The sequence below is a fragment of the Rattus norvegicus genome, chromosome 12 (assembly GCF_036323735.1).
Source record: "Rattus norvegicus strain BN/NHsdMcwi chromosome 12, GRCr8, whole genome shotgun sequence".
Taxonomy (NCBI): Eukaryota; Metazoa; Chordata; class Mammalia; order Rodentia; family Muridae; genus Rattus; species Rattus norvegicus.
The window spans coordinates 17,223,231-17,242,543 of NC_086030.1; the positions used below are offsets into that span (position 1 = coordinate 17,223,231).

A 19,313-nucleotide genomic window follows, 5' to 3' on the forward strand; every position below is an offset into this window, starting at 1 on the left:
GTAACTAGACATACAGGCACCCGCAGACATACCCTGGCCCAGCAGCAGCTGTGTCAAAAGTCAGGGAGAGATGGGGTAGCTCTTGACACTTGTACACCATCTCTGTATCCTGGCAGCTCAGGCAACTGGCAGGGAACCCGAGAGTCCTCAGATCACAGGCACCTGTAGGACTCTCCCTGACTCCATCTTCCTGGACACCTGGGAGGCTTGGAAGGAAACGAGTCCCTGGTCATTTCCCTCCCGCGTTGAAACACCCGAGGGAGGGTCAGGTCTTTCACTTCCAGGAGCAGAATTGTGTGTCCAGGCCATCTGTTGATCTGTGTGCTCTCCACAGTCACCCACTCCCAGGGACCACTCACACCCTTGGGTACATCTCTTTAATATATAATTTTATTTCTGGTTATAGAAACAAATGCTAAGAGGAGAAAACAGAGCTTCCCCGCCCACATACAACAACCAAATAGATAAAAGAACAGTTCAAATGAATGAAAAAAGAAAAGTAGAAATTTCCACTTTGTTATAGCTTTAAAACATTAACGTCTAATAATAGTTAGAAATCACATTCAGGTGTCAAAACTTTTTTTTTTTTAAAAAAGGATGGTTCTGTTATAAAAAAATACTGTATCCCATTTGAAATGAACGCCCAGGTGTTGCTGCTTGGTGTGTGGGTCCGCAGGCCTTTCTTATCCCTGCCTCCAGAGTGGGACCTTTGCTCACTGAGGTGGGCACGTCCCATCTCTGGAACTTGGATTCCCAGCTTATTGGGTACCACTGCTTTTAAAGCACTACGTGTTAAACATATCATGAAAATACTTGACAGCCACTGTAAAAAAACAAAAAAACAAAAAAACAAAATCACACATGCTCTCTCGCTGCACACACACACACACATACTCCCTGAACACCCTCCCCCCAATTACTTTTACAGAATTATCATTCAGTTAAGAAAAAGAACCACCTCACTATTGGCTTTAGCCCCTCCCTCGCACGTGCACATTGCTGCCCACCCCTGCCCAGAACACAGCAGAATCCAAGGAGAGACCTGGAAAACAGCTTGGGTCCCCCCCCTCCCACCCTCACCACCTTTTCCCAGCCCAGGGATTGAGCTAAGATATTATCAGGGATCCCAAATGCCCCTCCCCACTCAGGAAGGATGTTAAGAAGAGAAGATGAGAGAGAGGGACCAAATTGAAGATGTTAGCTTTTTGAATTCCCAATTTTACCAATTAAAAACAAAAGTTCTAAACCAGCGAATTCAGACTCAGAAGCCAAGGTGCCATTTGGATACATATAGGACAGAGAACATGAGTACTTAGTGGATCATGGAGCTCATGCTAGCAGGGCCAGCCAGTCCCAGGGACTGGGGGACGGTGCTGAGGCTGCTCTAATGGTGGCAAGTACTTCACATACGGGGGCTGTGGACCACGCTTGGCCACTGTCTGCACTCAGGCTCCTGGGGCCCAGGTTCCTGCACGTGGGTCACCTTGTGAGTAGTCACAGGAACAGGATTCCAGAGGTAAAGCAGCAGGCTCTTCTAATCCTCTAACTCTCACAAGGCGGGGCTGGGGTGCAGACAAGGGGTTAGGGGAAAGGCTTCTGGGGGGGGGGCCCTAGGCAGCCTGTGTTTGACAGCTTAGCCCAAGTGCAGAAACACACAAGCTGCTTTTCATTGTGACTGAAGGTCTCAGAAGTATTTTCTCAGAGAGAGAGAGAGAGAGAGAGAGAGAGAGATCTCCATTAAGGGATCAGCTCTCTTTACCACTGCTTGCACAGACTGTGAGGGCTAAGATGGGGGTGAGGCAGCCCTCAGCCTGCAGTCCCACAGGCTCACCTCCCCCTAGCTCTTGCCAAGCTGTTCTCCCTCTAGTTGGCCACTCCTCCCTGAGGACCCTCTGCCCTGCCTCATGCCCAGGTGGTACCTCTGCCTCATCTGTGGGACAGCCCTGCCCAGGCTCTTATGCCCCAATCCAATGGAGGGTAGGTTCTAGAATGCTTCCTCAGCAGCAGAGCTGAGGCCTGCTAGAGAGCGGTTTGGAGCAGTGGAGAGAGCAGAGGAGCAGCCAGGACCACTCAAGGAGCTTTTCTCTTTTAAAACACAAGTAGAGAACTATTTTTCCCAACGAAGTCAGTGAAATGGGCTTGTGTTTTACTTCAAAGGAAACATCTGTGGTTGTTGAAAAACATCCACTTGCCAAGCACTGTGACTTCAGGGGTGAGTGATGGGGAGGGCAGAGAGAGAAGCAACAACCCCAGGAACACGTCTCTTGGTCAGTCCCAATTTGTCTAAACCATAGGCTGTGGGAAGTGGGTGCCACATGCCCATCTGTGGGGGCACCTAGGCCACACCCTGCTCTGTCACCAGTGTAGCAGCTTTTGGTATAGAAACAAAAAGCAACAAAACACAAACAGTGCTGGACCATGGCAGCATGGAGGCCCATCACCCGAGATTCAGGAAGCTGAGGCAAGAGGACTGGGAGTTCAAGACCAGCCTGGGCAGCTTTGTGAGACCCATCTCAAGTTAAAAAAAAAAAAAAAAATCAAAACGGCTGGAAGTGCAGCTCAGTGGTAGAACACTGGCCTAGCTCTCACCTCAAAGGACAAACCCAAACAAACAAAACCCAAAACAAAACAAAAATCCCAGAGCCCAACAAGTGGATGCAAGAACTATACTGAATTCAAGAGAACTCCCAAGATGAAAGGGATCATTAAATGGGGAACAGGACTGAAGCCGCAGGTGGAAGGCCTTGGCCATGCTCTGTTCCCTGCCCCGCCCACCCCACCCTGAAAGCCAAAGCGGCTATCGGAGGAGGCCCTGCTCTGGAGGGAAGCCATGTCTGCAGTGGCGATCTTTGGAACAACCTGACCTATTCTTTATAACACTGGTTCTAAGCAGAGGTATTCTGAGAGACTGGGGGAGAGGACAGGTGGCCACTGTCACCCTGAGGCGAAGTGAGGAGTACCCTGTGGTCATATGTGCTGACTCTGCCACTCCTGGTCAGGATGTGATGTTTCCCCCATGAGGGATCTTTCACCAGAGCTGAGGCTCACATCCCTTTCTGACTTATTCTAAGCAGGCACTGTGCAGTTCCGATGGGGAGGGAGAGACTGGGTACCCAGGATGGGCAATATCACGTGGGTGATGACGTGAATTTGAGAATTCTGAGGAAGAACAGTATCATTCCGCCCATCACCCGTTCCGCTTTATGGGGAGGCTTCCTTCTTGCATTTCACTAACCTTTAACCTTATACCCTTTTACCACTGCCCAAGGGGTCCCCCTGTCTATAAAGGAAGACACTGACCCTGTCACCTGGCTTTGCCCATTTCCAGCTCTCCTGGCATACTGTAGAAGGCCATTCCTCCTTTCAGAGGAAAGATGAACGGCGCCTACTACCTCAAACCCTGGCAGGCCTGGTGTTGCGGGATGGGTTGGGGAGATGGTAGGTCTCTCAATTATAAGGACACAGAAAGCAGGGGATGTGTCCCTGGGGCTTCTTCACAGACAGTGAGCCAGACACCCCACCTGGCCCAAGGCAAGGCTCCAAGAGCTAATGGTATGGACACGTCTACCATGCTCTGGATGCTGAAAGCTGAGGTGGGGGAGCAGAGAGAAGAGGCAAGGAGGAGGGCAGGACAGGAGAGGCAGAGAGAGGTACGGAGAGAGGGGCAAGAAGGAGGATGGGGAAATACAGTGAGCAGGCAGGGTCTCTTCACTTCTGGTCACCATGGTAACATCTATGCCGGTAGCAGCATGTGTGAGTCTGGAGAGTACTGGATATGAAGCAGAAGAGAGAAGACATGTGGACAGTCTGGTCTACCAGGGAACGCTTAACAAAACTAGACAAGCTCAGATGAGCTGTGCCAGAAGCTGGAGCCCCTTTGTGCCCCGAGGAACAGGTCACCAGGCTTCACATCTGTCCCTGAACTGTTTCCCCCAACCCAGGGCTTAATGGGGTACTCCAGGGTTGCCAGCCATGGTCCACCCAGCGGATGGACATGGCCCTCCTGGCTCCTAAACCCGGCTCTAGTGTCCACAGATTGGTCAGCTGAACACCACCTGGTACTCAGAGCTCCTGGCAGCACATTCCAGCTAGCCGTACACCCCTGATCTGAGCACTGGCTATTTGGGGTCTGTGGCTATGAGTTGTGGGCAGAAGCTGGCACAAGCCAGGGGTGCCACCCAGTAGATGACCAAATCCATCCCCCAGAGCAGCAGCACCAGACTAGCCTCCTTTGTAGCTGGGTGCCCACCTTAAGGCCATGTATGGGGGCAGTGTGTGCTCTCACTCCTTCTCCACTCCCTCCCACACCCGTTAAGGGTGAGGAGGTCTGCCTCAGAGCATGGAGCCCACGTTTCGGAACCAGGACAGCAAACAGCTCAGGGCCAGACCGAGGAGCCATGATGATAGATGTAGCAATTGGGGACCCCGCAGTTCCATGTAGGGGCCACAAACAGTGCCTACCATGACCAGCCACAATCTTAATCAGACTTAGAGGTTGACCATGGACAGCCTTGGAGTAAATGCTGAGGGAGGGGAAGGTCAGCAGCTGGTACCAACATCCCTAGGCAACGCAGAGCCCCACCCCATGCATACTCCCCTAACCCCACACTCACGCCAGGCACACAGACAGAAGTTCATGCCAGGTAAAAAGGGAAGGTGTGGGACAGAGCCCTTTGCCCAATCCGAGGGGCAGGTCCACCTGGAAAACCTTCCTGCAGACACCATCATGCCAGCCCCACTTCTCTGAAACCTCTCAGGCAACAGGCAGGAGGTCTTCAAAATGCAGCTTACTTCTGGCTTGGAGCTTAGTACTACGGACATGACTGTCTGGGGAGCCGGGAAGATAGTTTAGGAGAGGAGGCAGGCACTCCGCACTGGTCCCTGATGTGTGTTGGGGACTGGTGGCTTCAACAGCAGCAGGCATACAGTGTAGCTTGGACGTAACCAACCTGATCACCTATCTCCTCTGACTAAGGCCAAAGCCCGCTCTTCACTCACAGGGCCCTCTGGGCTCTTCCGACTGGCACCCGGCAGAGAAAGGCGGCTGGTTTTGTATCAAGGACAGGGCCTTCTCTTCTGGGGCTCTCTGTCCAAGCTGTTGCCAGTTGCTTACGGACCACCCTCCAGGAGGACCAGCACTGAGGTTCTGGCTGCCTTGAGGTCTCCTGTCGCACAGCCCCCATGACTGCTTCTGCAAAACCAACTCTCATTCCCACAGAGGGAAACATTCAATGGCTCCTGCTCATGTGACCTGGTGTGGCGTATGCTAAAGTGCTGCTGGTCGCTGGTCTGGCATGCAAAGGGGGTCCTCAGCTGACACCCATGCTTTGGTTCTTGCCGCACTGTAATCAAACTTGGCACCAACTGCTGTCTGGAGAGACTGTCTCCTTTCCGGTGGAGAAGGGCCAGGGACCCCAGTTTCAGGTAGAAGAGAGGGTTTCCATTTTCAAACTGGACAGATCTTGGGGTTCTCAGGAAACTAAAGTGGGGGGTGGGAGGGAGAAGCCGGTGTGAGCGGATCATCACACAGGTCCTCTGCTGCCTGCCAGGACCACAGGACACGTCCCCTGCCATCTTCTGCTGGCACAAACCATCATCCTCCCTGCTGAGCGAGTGGCTGACTGACTTCCCTTGGAGCTGGCCCAGGTCTCCTCCGATATCCAATATCCGTTTGTAGCTTGCAGCTCTGGACTCGCCCAGTGCTGTGGGCACTGGCGCTGGGCTGACTTTCAACCCGAAGCACTTTGATACATCAACGTGGGAGCCGCCCATCCTTCTTGGAGTTATCGGGGACAGCGGCATGTTCAACGGGGGCTGTATGCGGGCAAGTGCCCCAGCCTGTTGTTGCTTGGCTGACTACAAAAGGGAACCTTAAAGACACGTGGCCCCTTCTGTGTGTCTCAGGTTTGAGATGAGCCCAGATTCCATATTTAGCTGAGAAAAATATTTAGGGTCCAAAGCCAAAGTAGACCTCCCTGACCCCAATTAATGCCACGACCTCTGTTGCCTTTGGGGAGAGGGTTCTGTACCCCAGCCTGTGGCTGGGAAGTTCTCGCCATTCTGTTTTTCTGGTCTATACCGGATCAGTCACAAACAGGAAGTCCGTGGACCAGCTCTCCAGGAGAGGAGCCTGGGTTTGCACTGTGCTTCTGTCCAGTCCTGGGGCTTGGGCTCTTGTTGTGGTGCTGCCTGGGATCCATTCCTGAGGAGGTGGGCTAGACCTTCTCCCCCAAGAGCTGGGGAGAGGTGATGGCATGAGAGAGGGGTAAATAAACACACAGAACCCCCAGATTCATACAATCAAGTTGTCTGAACTCGTTTATGTGTTTGTTTCAAACCATGGGAGGACAGAGATAAAAAGGAAATTGTCCGAGTGCGGCGGCCACCTGCACGGGGGCTGCAGGCAGTTGTGAGCTTTTCGACTCGGTCCTTGAATGCAGCTGCTGGCCACTAGGGCTCCTGCGGCGGGAGTTTCACTCCACTTTCCTGTAGGTGACATTCACTCGCCGGTCCCTGGGCCCTGAGGGCCGGTGGCTGCCATAGCTGTGGGCTGTGTGGTGGCTGTCCCACTGGGCTCCTCTACCCGGGACCTCTTGAGCTCGGGCTCCCCGCTGGAAGAGGCAGATGTGGTAGTGGAGATGGCTGGGGTCGGCGCAGCACTAGCTGCCACGGAGACGGCTGCTGTTGGCTCCTCAGGCCCTACCTCGCACACCCGGGTGATGACCACTGGCGTGGATGAACTCGCCTGGGCTGCCAGGAGCTGCAAGGGGCTGGTGAGGGCTGGGGTAGGAAGAAGAGGTTATTTAAGGGTCACCACTCATTGACCACTAACTGACCCAAGCAGTAAAGCCAGAGCCACAGTCCTTTCTCTGCCCATTCCTCACACAAGCTTCTTTCCCTGCCCGCAGCAAGTTTGAGTCACACACCCAACACCCGACTCACTCAGGGCCCTTTCTCCTGCTGCCTCCATCACCCTGAGGATGTCCCCCTCCCCTCTTGTGTCCCTGTGATGCCTAATGTTTTTATCACCTCGGTGGAATTTAGAATGGTAATGGAAACAAACCTCTGGGCATGTCTGTGAGGGGGCTTCTAGATCAGGGTCACAAAGAGGAAAGACCTATCCTGGCTGTGGTGACACCATCCTAGCTTCCTCTCCCTCTGCTTCCTGATTGCTGCCATGCCTTCCAGCCATGTTGGACTGAACCTTCCAAGTAAGAAACCCTCTCTCCCTCTCTCTTCCCTCCCTCCCTCCCTCCCTCCCTCTGTCCCTCCCTCCCTCCCTCCCTCCCTCTCTTCTTCCCTCTCTCCCTCTCTCTCTCCTTCTGTCCCTCTCTCCCTCCCTTCCTTCCTTCTGTTGCTTTGGTATCAGGTATTTTATTATAGCAGCAAAAAAACTAACCACTATACCTGTGCACAAAGAAGCCCAGCCACCAGCACCCACCCCATGGGCTGCCTGACCTCCTCCTCTCCAGCCACCAGCACCCGCCCCGTGGGCTGCCTGATCTCCTCCTCTGACCTACACTGCCACCCTAACTGACATAGGGTCACCCTGCGGTGCTCTTTCTCATGCATGGTCTCAGTGCCTAGCACACAACAGGTGCACAGGACACTGAGCTGAGTGGATGGAAAAGCAGGCGCTCCCCTGAGCTGCACTGCCTCAGGGCAGGTCCCCAGTGCTGGGTTCAGGCTGAAGACAGGCTGGGGCCTCACCATAAGCATTGCCAGTCAAGTTATTCGTGGGTACAGCATGCTTCCCATTCTGAGTGACAGCCCGGACTGGAAGGTGGTGCTGCCCGATAGTCACTGGTGTAGCCGGCTGAAGGATGGTGACTGTGTGTCCAGGGACTCCTGGGGCCATCTGGCTGGCGACCGTCTGGATAACTCGGCTAGCTGCAGGGATTGTGGCAAATGCTATGGTGGGCTTCTCTTCCAAACCTGTGGGGCAGGCATCCAGTCAGAACCACACATGGCCCCAGCCACCAAGTGCCACCAATGCTCAGCATGAGATTGGCTGAGGAGCCGGGGAGTGGGGTGACGCTGGGAGAGGGCTTCCCACAAAAACCCCTGGAAATAGGTTAAAGTTAACAGGGCTTTAGAACATGCTGGGACTGGAGGTGGGGGACCAAGAATTTTAAGTCATCCTTGGTTACAGAGTGAGTTCAAGGTCAGTATGGGCTTCACAAGACTCTGTCACAAACACCAAAAACAAAATGAAAATAAATAAAACCACAATTATACCTTCAACTATAACCAACGCAGAGCTAATCTGTGAGGCAAAACATATTGTCTGGATGAGTCAGTCTGCTGTTAGGACTGCGACTGTCTCCTCTGCCAAGATGTCATTTCTGCGAATGCAATGACTATTGCTTCGCTGTCCCTAGTGGTGCTGGGGACTGCATCTAAGGCTACATGCATGGTGGGTCTCTGCCACTGAGCCTCAGCCCCAGCCCCACTCCACTCCCTCTACATTTTTAAAGACGAAATCTAGTTAAGTGACCCAGGCTGGCCCTGAGCTGGCCTCTACCTCCCTAGGAGCTGGGAAAACAGGCCTATGCTACCAGGTCAAGTCGATCTCCTTGATGGCGACATTAAAACACAAAGTTGACACTGAAGCCAAGTACCCAGTGGGATGACGACCAGGAGATACTGCTTTCCACGAAACTGAGTGTGCCACCAATGTCTACGCCATAGCTCCCTAGGACCAGAGTTTTTGGAAGTAGACAAAAGAAGCCTGCCTGTAACCTCAGCACTGCTGAGGCAAGGTGAGTCTGAAGCCAGCCCAGCCAGGGATACATATTGAGACGTTGTTTAAAAAACGAATAAATCGCCTCAGAGATAGCCCAGGGGTTAAGCTCATCCACATAGTGGCTCACAACTGTCAGCTCGAGTTTGAGGGTTTCTGAAGCCCCCTTCTGGCCTCCTCGGGCACTGTGGTAAGACACAACACACCCATACACACAAAATAATAATAAAAACAATCTTTTAAATAGGTAAATTAGGACCGCATCCTGAGTGTCACCTTGGATGGAGATGACATTTAAATAAACAGCCTTGTGCCTCTGAAGGCTCTGTCAGTGAAGAAAGAACGAAGTCTGCAGGGAGAACCCCCGCTGTCCTAAACCGTCTAGGAAGACAGTAACCCAAGACCACCTCCCTGCTGGCCCAGGCTCACACTGCCTAACAGTGACGACCGCGCTGGGCCCCTGCTGGAACTCAGCTGTGGCCACATTACCTCTAGCCTCATTGCCCAGGTCCAGCACGGCTGTGCCTGCGGTGTCGTGGGAGGTCGCGGTCGAGCCCTGGCTCGCCAGGATGTACCCGTTGGCTGAGTTGGCAGAGGTGGTAACCACCCTCACCATGGTGACGGTGGGAGCCTGCTGGACCACGTGGATGGCGTGGCCTGAGGGCTGCTGTGAGGTCACTATGGAAGCTGGCATGTAGGCAACAGGCTTAGCCACTAAGTTGGAAGGTCGGGGAGGGACAGCCATAATCACCGGCTGGGCGCTGACAGGGGAGCCTGCAGGATGACACAGAGGACGGTGATGTGGGTGGGTGGCACAAAGTCTGTCACACTGTGGAGAGAATGAACCTGTGTCTTACCTGGGGCACTCTGGGAATAGCGGTACTCTGGAACAGAGGCTAACTTTGACCCCAAGTCGGGATCATGTGGAATGGGGGAGCCCTCTCGAGACAGGCACTCTGGGGTCTGCAGGCCACTGGAACGAGGGGACATCAGTCCAGGGTGGGTGGGTGAAGCTGGAGCACTCCTAAGAAGAGAAAGGGACACACCGACGTGGTACATCATAACGGTTGAGGTGGTAAGGCACGTCCACCCCACGCCCTGTTCAACAATTAAGACACATCTTATTCTGCCCTACATTTAATCCAATGATTCTATGAAGACAGACCACCCCACCATCACCTCTGCCCAGCAGTTTCCAAGGTGCTCCTCACACGTCTGCCCTGTACTTCCTGGGATCTTCCCCATGTCTCCACACCAAACTTGCAGGGGTGTCTCTCTTCCCTCCCTACGGTTTTCCCTGGGGTGAAGACCTAGCATTGCTATTTCCGCTCAGTGGGGAGCTGGGTAGATAGGTAGGTGCCCGCCCCATTAAACAGGCTGAGGGGTGGAGTTCCGACTGCTTCCTAGCAATCGCACACTCTGCAGCACACGCTGCCGAAAAGGTCCCGCTACCCTCCAGGAACAGCTCAGCCTACGTCAGAAGAAAAAGCTCGTAGCCAGAGGCGACAATGCTGGCCTGTCATCCTTGCTACTTGGAAGGCAGAGGCTGGAGGATCTGAAGCTCAACGTCCGCTTGGGCTAGAGTGAGTTCAAGGCCAGTCTGGACAACGCTGACTCAGAGTGAAAAGTGAAACAAACAGGGCTGGGGTGCAGCTGCGCAGTAGGATGCCAGCCTTGCATCCTCCAGCAAGGTTCACAGCTTGTGGATCAATGGTAAAGCCCTGACTACCAGGATGAGGCTGTTGACTGAACCCCAGTACTACAAAAAACCCAGACTGCTATTGGACTGCCACAGCAATGACTATGATATCTAAGAACTACCAGAGGGCAGTGCGGACAGCCATGACCACTAGCCAGAGGGCGCTGACGGGAGCCTGCAGGATGACATAGAGGACAGGGATGTGAGTGGGTGGCATGCAGTCTGTCACACTGTGAAGAGACTGAACCTGGGTCTTACCTGGGGCACTCTGGGAATAGGCATTCCTACCCAAGAAGCCCCTCCCAGGCTCAGTGTAACTCTGGGACAGAAGTACTAGGCCCTGCTTCCCTGTAGTCCTCAGACTGCCTGCCACCTGCTGGCCACCTGACCAATGCTAGTGAGGAGTCTCTCATCTGCTGGTGACCACAGGCAGACTCAATAGCTGTCCTTAGAAGTACCGGCTCCTGTGGACCACACGTGGTCAGAAAGAACTGTCCAAATGGCCTTTACCTACCAGGCGGGTACAGCCCAGTGGAGTTGGTCTATCCAATTCTGCTGCCACAGAGAAGTTATGCTACCAACACGGCTCCATTAATAGTAGTGGGAGCTCAAGGTCCCAATGTCAGCAGGGGAGCATCTGGCCATTCAGTGAAAGCTCAGGTACCCTGCCCTTTGAACCAGTTATGGCTGGCTCAGCCTCCTACACACATGACAGAAGCAGCCAGCGGCCACCTCACTGACTGAATCAAGAAGCAGTGAAGTCTGAGAGCTGGGCGTCACTGTGCGTGGCTGTACGGGCACCACAGTACAGGCCTGCAAGGCCATCATGGATATGACAAGTTCCAGGCCAACCTGCCTGCAAAGTGAGACCTTGTCTTCAAATTAGAAAGAACCCAGCAAAGAGGGAGGGAAAGTATTGAAGGAGCCAGAGTGTCAAGGACACCACGAGGAAACCCACAGAGTCAACTAACGTAGGTGCTTAGGGGCTCCCGGAGACTGAACCATCCTCAGCCAGCAGCACGGACAGACTAGTGCCGTACGCATGTAACGGATATATATACATATATGCAGCTATATATATACATCATCAGCGCTCCCCAGCATCAGGAGCCGGACTGTCTCTGACTCCACTGCCCGCCTCTGGAGCCTTTCCCCTAACTGGGCTGCCTGGCCAAGCCTCAACAGGAGAGGATGCGCCTAGTCCCGCTGCACCTAGATAACGCCAAGGTGGGCTGAGATCCACGGGAGGCCTCCCCCTCTCTGAGGTGAAAGGGAGGGGAGTATGAGAGGACATGGGGGGAGAGGGAGGGACTGGGAGGAGAGGAGGGAGGGGAAGCTGTGACCAACATGTAAAGTAAATATATAAATTAAAGAAGAGAAGGAAAGCTTGAGAGTCAGAGAGAAGCCATCCTCCAAGGAACAGAGCTCGGTCCTAAGTACCGAGTCTCCCCAACTACTGGGACCCAGGGGTCTAGGCTGTAGACGGTGACAGGGAGCTTACCGTGAGGACAGAGGCCCAAAGGGGGTGCGGAAGCAGGAGACGCCTCTCTGCCTCCGCTTTCGGAACGCTTGTTCCACGAGCTTGGCTTCGGAGGCAGGGTCTATTCGCCAAAAGGAGCCCTTCCCAGGCTCCTCCTGGGACCGAGGGACTTTGATGAAGTAGCGGTTAAGAGAGAGGTTGTGTCGGATAGAGTTCTGTAGGAGACACAGAGAGACATCTGTGGGTCACAGCCACCAGGGGACAGATCTGGTGACAGCAGCAGGAACTGGTGACAGGCACCTGGCTGCAAGCAATCACTGCTGCTAGGGAATGAAACCCTTCGCTGCTCTTTGTAGAAGAAACAGACAGGTGAGTCCGGAATGGAGGAGCAGAGACAAGGCTGGCCCGGCTCAACCACATGAAAGCTGGGTATAGGAGCTCATGCCTGTCACCTCTGGGCTCGGAAGACCAAGGCATGAGAATCATGAGTTCAAGGTCAGCCTGGGCTATACAGTGAGCCCGTGGCTCAAAAAGGCTCCTTGCTAAGCTGGGGTTGTGGTTCAGTTGGGGCAGTGCTGGCCTAGCTCGAAAGAAGCCCTGGGCTCTGCCCCTAGCACCACATCAAACGGGCATGGTGAGTGTGCTCTAATGTCAGCACTCAGGAAGTAGATGCAGGAGGTTCACTGACGGCTGCACACACAGTTCAGAGCCAGCCTGGGCTACACAAGACCTTGTCTCAAAAGAAAAGAAACAAAAGACTCTCCTGGATAAGTTAGCCAGCAGAGAACACTAATTACAAAGAAAAGAATCAAATGGTTTAATCCGTGCCAATTATGTGAATGCAGGGCCTCACCGCCTCTTTGGAAGACAAAATACACAGAAGCCGCGTGTGGACGCTGCATGTATAATGGTGTGTGTGCTGCTACAGTCATGGGGTCGTTAGACTGTGCAGGAAACACAGACACGATCAGTGACAGGCCACAGTGATGGCTCCCAGCACGAGAGGCTGAGGCAGGAGGACTGCCTAAGCTATAGCATGAGATGCTGGCTGTCTCAAAACAGCTTAAAGAAAAAATTGCAGGCTGGAGAGATGGCTCAATGGTTAAGAGCACTGACTGCTCTTCCAGAGGTCCTGAGTTCAATTCCAAGCAACCACATGGTGGCTCACAATCATCTGTAATGGGATCTGATACCCTCTCTTCTGCGGTGTCTGAGGACAGTGACAGTGTACTTATATATAATAAATAAATCTTTAAAAAAAATTGCAATCAGGCATGGAGGGAAAGTAGTAAAACAGACCATTCATGTTAGGGCAGGATGAGGCTCAGTTGGTAGTGCACGCTTAGCATGCATGAAGCCCATCCCAGCACGGCACAATCTCGGCATGGTGGTACACACCTGCCATCCTAGCACTGTGGGAACAGAAGATCATCCTTAAGAGGTCTGAGGCAGGAGTTGGGGATTTAGCTCAGTGGTAGAGCGCTTGCCTAGCAAGTGCAAGGCCCTGGGTTCGGTCCCCAGCTCCGGAAAAAAAAAAAAAAAAAAAAAGGAAAAGAAAAGAGGTTTGAGGCAAGCCTGGGCTCCATGAGACTCTTTTACAGAAATAAAATGAAGACAGCTCTGTAATGGCTCTGGCGCACACAGAAGTGCCCTGATACTGCACATCACCTGCATAAAGTCCCAGGTTTCTCCTGACTGTGGGTAAATGTGAAGCACTGAGTCTGCCCAGGCTCCCGGGGCCTCACCTGCCAGCCCTTGTCGGCAGTCCTGTAGTAAGGGTAATGTTTGGTGATGTGGGCGTAGATGCCACTTAGTGTTAGCTGCCTGTCCTGGGCCGAGGAGATGGCTTGCACGATCAGCTGTGCATAGGAGTACGGTGGCTTCGACTCGTCCTGGAAGGTAGAGTTCACATAAGACAGAGCGATGGGGGAGCAGGACAGACTCTCCGCACCCAGGCCACCCACTCCTAACGCAGACCAAAGTGGCTGCATTGAGTCACCCTGGAAGCTTGCCTGCCTCACCCACCAGTGTGCTTGTTGAACAACGAACGATGGCTGACTGCACCTGTTCCCAGCTATTGGAAGGCTGAGGCAGGGGGACCTGGATTTTGAGGTTAGCCTGTGCTATGGTTGAGGCCTTGTCTCAAAAACCCCAAACAACAACAAAAGGAATTCAGAATAGTGCCCGGACACCATGTGACACACGGCTGTACTCCCTCACTTCTGAGTGTCAGGCCGGCCTCAGCTACAGGGGTCTCTCAAAACAAGGAAAACAAAACACAAACCGAGGGCCTGGGGAATGGCTGAGTGTACAGAGATCCTGCCATGCCAGCGTGAGACCCGAGTTCGGATCCCAGCACTTGTGAAAACAGAAAGACGTGATGTCACACACTGTAATCCCCGTGACTCACTGGCCACCCTGCCTAGTGAGCGCCAGGTTCAGTGAGACCCTGCCTGAAAAGATAAGGTGGAAAAGAGTTGAGAAAGACGCAGTGTGGGCCAGCACAGCTGCACATGTGTGACTGTATATAAACAGACACATAGAGGAGGCAAAGGAACAGAAGATCCCGAGCCCCACCTCTCGGGAGAGAGAACAGGTCTGAGTCACTGAATTCTCAAGTTTCTTACTCCCCAGCACACTGCCAGCCACCAGATGGAAAGGAACAGAGACACACAGTTAAAGAAAATGTGGCTGGTCTGGTGGCACAGGCTGGTCACTGTAACTATGAAGGAGGTGGAGGCAGGACAGCCAAGTTCAAAACCTGCCGGGGCTGCTTAGTCAGACTCTGCCCCAAAATAAAAAGCAAAAAGGGTTGGCGGCATAGCGCGCTGAAGAATCACTCCTGGGTTCGATTCCCAGCGCCATCAAAAGAGGGCAGTGAGTGGGGCAGGTGGTGGTGGCGCAGCCTTTTAATCTCTGCATCTGGGAGGCAGAGGTTCAGTGAGTTCGAGGCCAGCCTGGACTACAGAGCAAGGGCTGGAACAGCCAGAATAACACAGAGAAACCTGTCTGGAAAAACGTAAAGAGGGTAGGTACAAAAGAAAGACAAACGTGTCATTTTAAAGGCTGCTATTAAACTCTGAAAATGTCTCACTAGTAGTGGACGGAACAAGGAGGACCTGGGTGGGGGACAGGATTCTGGTTCGCTACAGTGGCAAAGCTCACGTTTGAGAACTGACGTGAGTAGAACGGTCCTTCAACACAGCCATGTGCTCCAACTTTGAGTGCCCCAGATGAGCCACCCTCAGGACCCCTAACAGCGTGTCTGGGGTTCAGACCTTGGGGCTGTCCCCACCAGACGTGTCTGCCTGCTGCTCGGAGGCTGCCTTCGCGGCGAACTCTGCGGCCAGCTGAAGGTCAGAGGTCACATTCTGGACGAAGCGGTAACTGGACGACCCAGCCCCTCGAGGACTTGCTGGACAGGAGTTGGGGACACTAAAGAGAAGAAAAAAACACAGTCAGTCTGTGACCCTGGGAAGAAGGACTTTGGGTGGGGACACTGTCTCCGAATCACTATGGATGATGGATGGAGGGTGTTATTTCTCCCCTACTGGCCACATCACTGGGCAACCAGCTTCAGAAACTGGAGAAATACAACCAAAGAACCCAAGAGGGGACAGACGTGCTTTACTCCCCTGAGGCCAAGGCCAAAGCCGAGTCCACAGGCCAAGAGGATCCAATAAGCAAACCCAAGCTGCTCCAAGCCGTAAAAGGATGGCTAGTGAGAAAGTAACCACAAGAGGGCGCCCTAAGAACAGGCTGGATGGCTAGTAAGGCCACACAAGGGAACTTAAAACATGCTGTGGAGGTGAAGGGGTGGTGGTGGTGAGGTGGGTTCTGCTGGCTGGCAGAAAAGGAGGCACATAGAATTCTCTGCCACAGGCCATCAGCTCCTCCACCGTGACCTGCCACTGGTAATGGCAGCATAGCTGTGGGCTGTGCAGAAGATACGGCCAGCACCGCCCGGAACCCAGGGTTGGGCTGGATGGCTGATCAGCGAGCTAACTGACGAAGAGAGGTTCTAGCAGGCCTGTGAGATGGCGCAGCATGTGGAGAGGCTTGCTGCCAAAGAAACCACCTGAGTCCAACCCCAGGGATCCACATGGTGGAAGACTGACTCCCATGGGTTGTCCTCCGACCTCTATGTATATACTGTGGCACAGACAGACAGACAGACAGACAGACAGACAGACAGACAGATACCACCACCACCACCACCAAATAAAAATAATGTAATGTAAGGTTAAAAATAAAACCCTTTAAACAGGGAAAAGTAATCAAACTCTGGAGAGGATGGGGGTCCCGTCACTGTCCTGCCCCCTGCCCCCTGCCCCTGCCCTCACTGCAGAAAACCTGTCACATCATTCCGCCAACACCCATGGCTGCAAATGACAAGTGTCAGGTCACACTCTCTGGCATGGCTACCCTCTGCCTCTCCTCAGGGATGCCTGCACAGTGTGCCTCAGGCCTGGGATGTGACCCTGTGAGTGGCTGCTGGCTTGATTACCTCTTTCTGAGAGCTGCTCAGGACAGAGCAAGGGACAGCAAAAGCTCCCTGAGGCATGATGGGAGGATGAATTCCTCCTGGGGTCACGACCCTTCTGTAGGAAGGAGGGGTGCACACTGCACAGAATCCTAAAGTCTCTAGTTTAAGGTTTCATATTCTCTCCTTCTGAGCACCTCAGGCATCTGGTCATTTCTGTGCTTGCACAGCTCTTCCGGTGGCCTGCTGGCTTCCTCCCCGCACCAGGCTAGGAGAGGCCCTGAGAGGAGGGAAACAAAAACTTTCTCTGCTGTTCTCTTTCTTTTTAATTAAAGGGGGTCTTGATATATAGCTCAGGCTGGTCTCAAACTCACCATCCTTCTGCCTCACTCTTCTGAGCACTAGAAATATGATAGGCATGGGTCACACGCCTGGCTTGCATCTAATTCTCTCTTTTCCTTGAGACAAGATCCCAGTGAGGTCTAGGATGGACTGGGATGTCTACTGTGGCCACATGTGGGGATGCCCAGGCATGCACACCACACTAGTCCGAATTTAATTCTGAATTGAAAATATACACCCAAGCACAAGGTGGGGAAGCTGAGGGGATTTTACTCCAACATCCACACACTCAAAAATCAGGTTTCTCTGTGCATAGTACTCCTTTAATGTCAGCAATCAGGAGGCAGAAGCAGGCAGAGCTCTGTGAGTTCAAGACCAGCCTGAACATAAGGGTAAGAACCTAGCTTAAAACCAACCAAATGGGGTTTGGGGATTTGGCTCAGTGGTAGAGCGCTTGCCTAGCAACCGCAAGGCCCTGGGTTCGGTCCCCAGCTCCAAAAAAAAAGAATAGAAAAAACAAACAAACAAACAAACAAACAAACAAAAAAACAAAAACAACCAAATGGAGATTTTTTAGGAGCCAGGTTTCAAAACCAGACTTGGAACAAAGCATGGTCAAGAGAAATGTGGCATCAGGGTGAGAGCTCATCACTGAAGAGCCACCAAGCAGTGCCGCCCTGCACCAGGCATGGCATGGTGGACCTGGGCCCATTAATGACCTCAGAGTTTACCCCAGTGACAAGAAACATCCATAAGACTGAGAAGTCCCTAGGGAACACAGCTCCTAGTGACAGGCCATGGCCATCCAACATGGGTGGAGGTCGGGAGGTTGGGAGGGGAAGCTTGTCCTTGTGCGAAGCCAAGGAGATGGTGGAGCATCAATCCTGGGTCTATGCAGTCTCCCTGCCTGTTCTAAGGGCACAGAGAACAAGGCTGTGTCATTTTCTCCCAAGGAAGTGTCCTGTACACCTTTACTTCCAAGAGCAAATTCCAGAGTCAAGGTCTTCATGGTCCACAGGATGGGTTTAGGGGAAGAGGCACACAGGGTGTGGCAAAAGCCCACCTTAGAGACAGGAAAAGTCAAGACAGACCTGATGGTTGTAGGCCTGTCGTCCCAGCTACTAGGGAAGCTGAGGCAGGAGGATTATAGCTCAAGGTTGGTCTGAGATAAGAAATGGCTTCAAGTTCAGCCTGGGAGACTGAGTGAGACTCAGTCCCGTCCTGGTCCTATTCCTACTGACCCCCGTCCTCCCCCTCAAAAAAAAAAAAAAAAAAGAGTCTGAGAATATAGTTCAGTGGCAGAGCACTTATCTAGAAGTGAGGGGCTGGGCTCTGGCCAGTGGCACAGTGTTTCCCTAGCATGTGAGACTCTGGGCTATCACAGTATGCATTTATGTCCCCCAATACTTCTCTGCCACCCCCCAGAAGGCAACCTTAGCTGATTGAGCCTGGCTCCCACCAGTGAGTGATCCCTGTGTACTCACTGCTGGGATATGTGGTGAGTGCCCCCGTCTGTAATGACAGTTTCCCAGCAGCTTCTGCAGGGCAGATGTGCTTCTGATCACTCTTTTCCTGACCTCAGAACAGCATGTTTTCTCAATACACCCCACTGAACCATCCTTGCAAGCAGGCTACCAGGAGAGAGCTGCGCCTGAGGCAGGGCAACCCTGATGCTGGGGCTCAGCCCTAAAACAACCCACTGGGACCACTGGGAGTCAGGTGGATCCCTGACCCGAGTGAGCGGATATTTACAAGGCCTGTGTTTAGGAGATGGAAGCTAGAGGGTCGGAGCCTATAGACCAGCCTATTGTAGCAAGACCAACTCTGCCTTCAAAACCCAAACAAGGGGCTGGAGAGATGGCTCAGCGGTTAAGAGCACCTGACTGCTCTTCCAGAGGTCATGAGTTCAATTCCCAGCAACCACATGGTGGCTCACAACCATCTGTAAAGAGATCCGATGCCCTCTTCTGGTGTATCTGAAGACAGCTACAGTGTATTTATATATAATAAATGAATAAATCTTTAAAAAAAAAAAACAAACAACAAACCAACCTCAAAAAGCTGTCCTCCTCACCCTCCCCCCTTACACACACACACACACACACACACACACACACACGTTGTGGATCTGGTGGTGTGCACACTTTGGAGGCAATGAGAAAGCCTGAAGGCTCTGAGTGCCTTTCAGCTCCTGGGGACTGGCCTGGCCCTGGTCCGTTCCAGCAGCAACCTTGATAATCTCATGCTGGCCCTAGGACAGCCTGGGCCACACCCTGGAACCTGGCTTGCTTGACTCCCCAGACATGCTGCCAAACACCCCTGCCTGGCTCAGGTGTCCAGGGCCCCTGGCAGGCAGCTGTTCAGGCAGTCACTCTCCTTCCTTTACTTCTCTTTTCTGTCTTTCGCTTATATAGGGGAGGGAATGTGCTAATCTTCTCTGTATTATGCCCACTTTAGAAAGCGTGCCACAGAACCTAGGCCTCAGTTTATTTCTTTGGCTGAAGGAGGTCTCGAACTCCACTGTACTTCGGCATGCTACTGTGAGCAGATTTCAAACTCAGAACTC

The 19,313-nt window shown here is 53.0% G+C and overlaps 1 protein-coding gene across 2 annotated transcripts in view; it reads right to left on the reverse strand.

Moving 5' to 3' along the window:
- Positions 1 to 368: 368 nt before the first annotated feature.
- Foxk1 (forkhead box K1) overlaps positions 369 to 19,313 on the reverse strand; it is a 64,966-nt gene continuing 46,021 nt past the window's right edge. Inside the window, exons 2-8 of one of the 2 annotated variants that reach the window (XM_039089368.2) lie at positions 15,201 to 15,357; positions 13,668 to 13,814; positions 11,944 to 12,137; positions 9,601 to 9,767; positions 9,233 to 9,517; positions 7,711 to 7,935; positions 369 to 6,780 (exon numbers count right to left, since the gene is read on the reverse strand). In XM_039089368.2, the coding sequence (XP_038945296.1) occupies positions 6,500 to 6,780; positions 7,711 to 7,935; positions 9,233 to 9,517; positions 9,601 to 9,767; positions 11,944 to 12,137; positions 13,668 to 13,814; positions 15,201 to 15,357 (1,456 nt within the window). In that variant the 3' untranslated portion in view covers positions 369 to 6,499. The remainder of the gene's footprint in view (positions 6,781 to 7,710; positions 7,936 to 9,232; positions 9,518 to 9,600; positions 9,768 to 11,943; positions 12,138 to 13,667; positions 13,815 to 15,200; positions 15,358 to 19,313) is intronic. The other variant, NM_001037219.2, reaches the window with a different exon arrangement.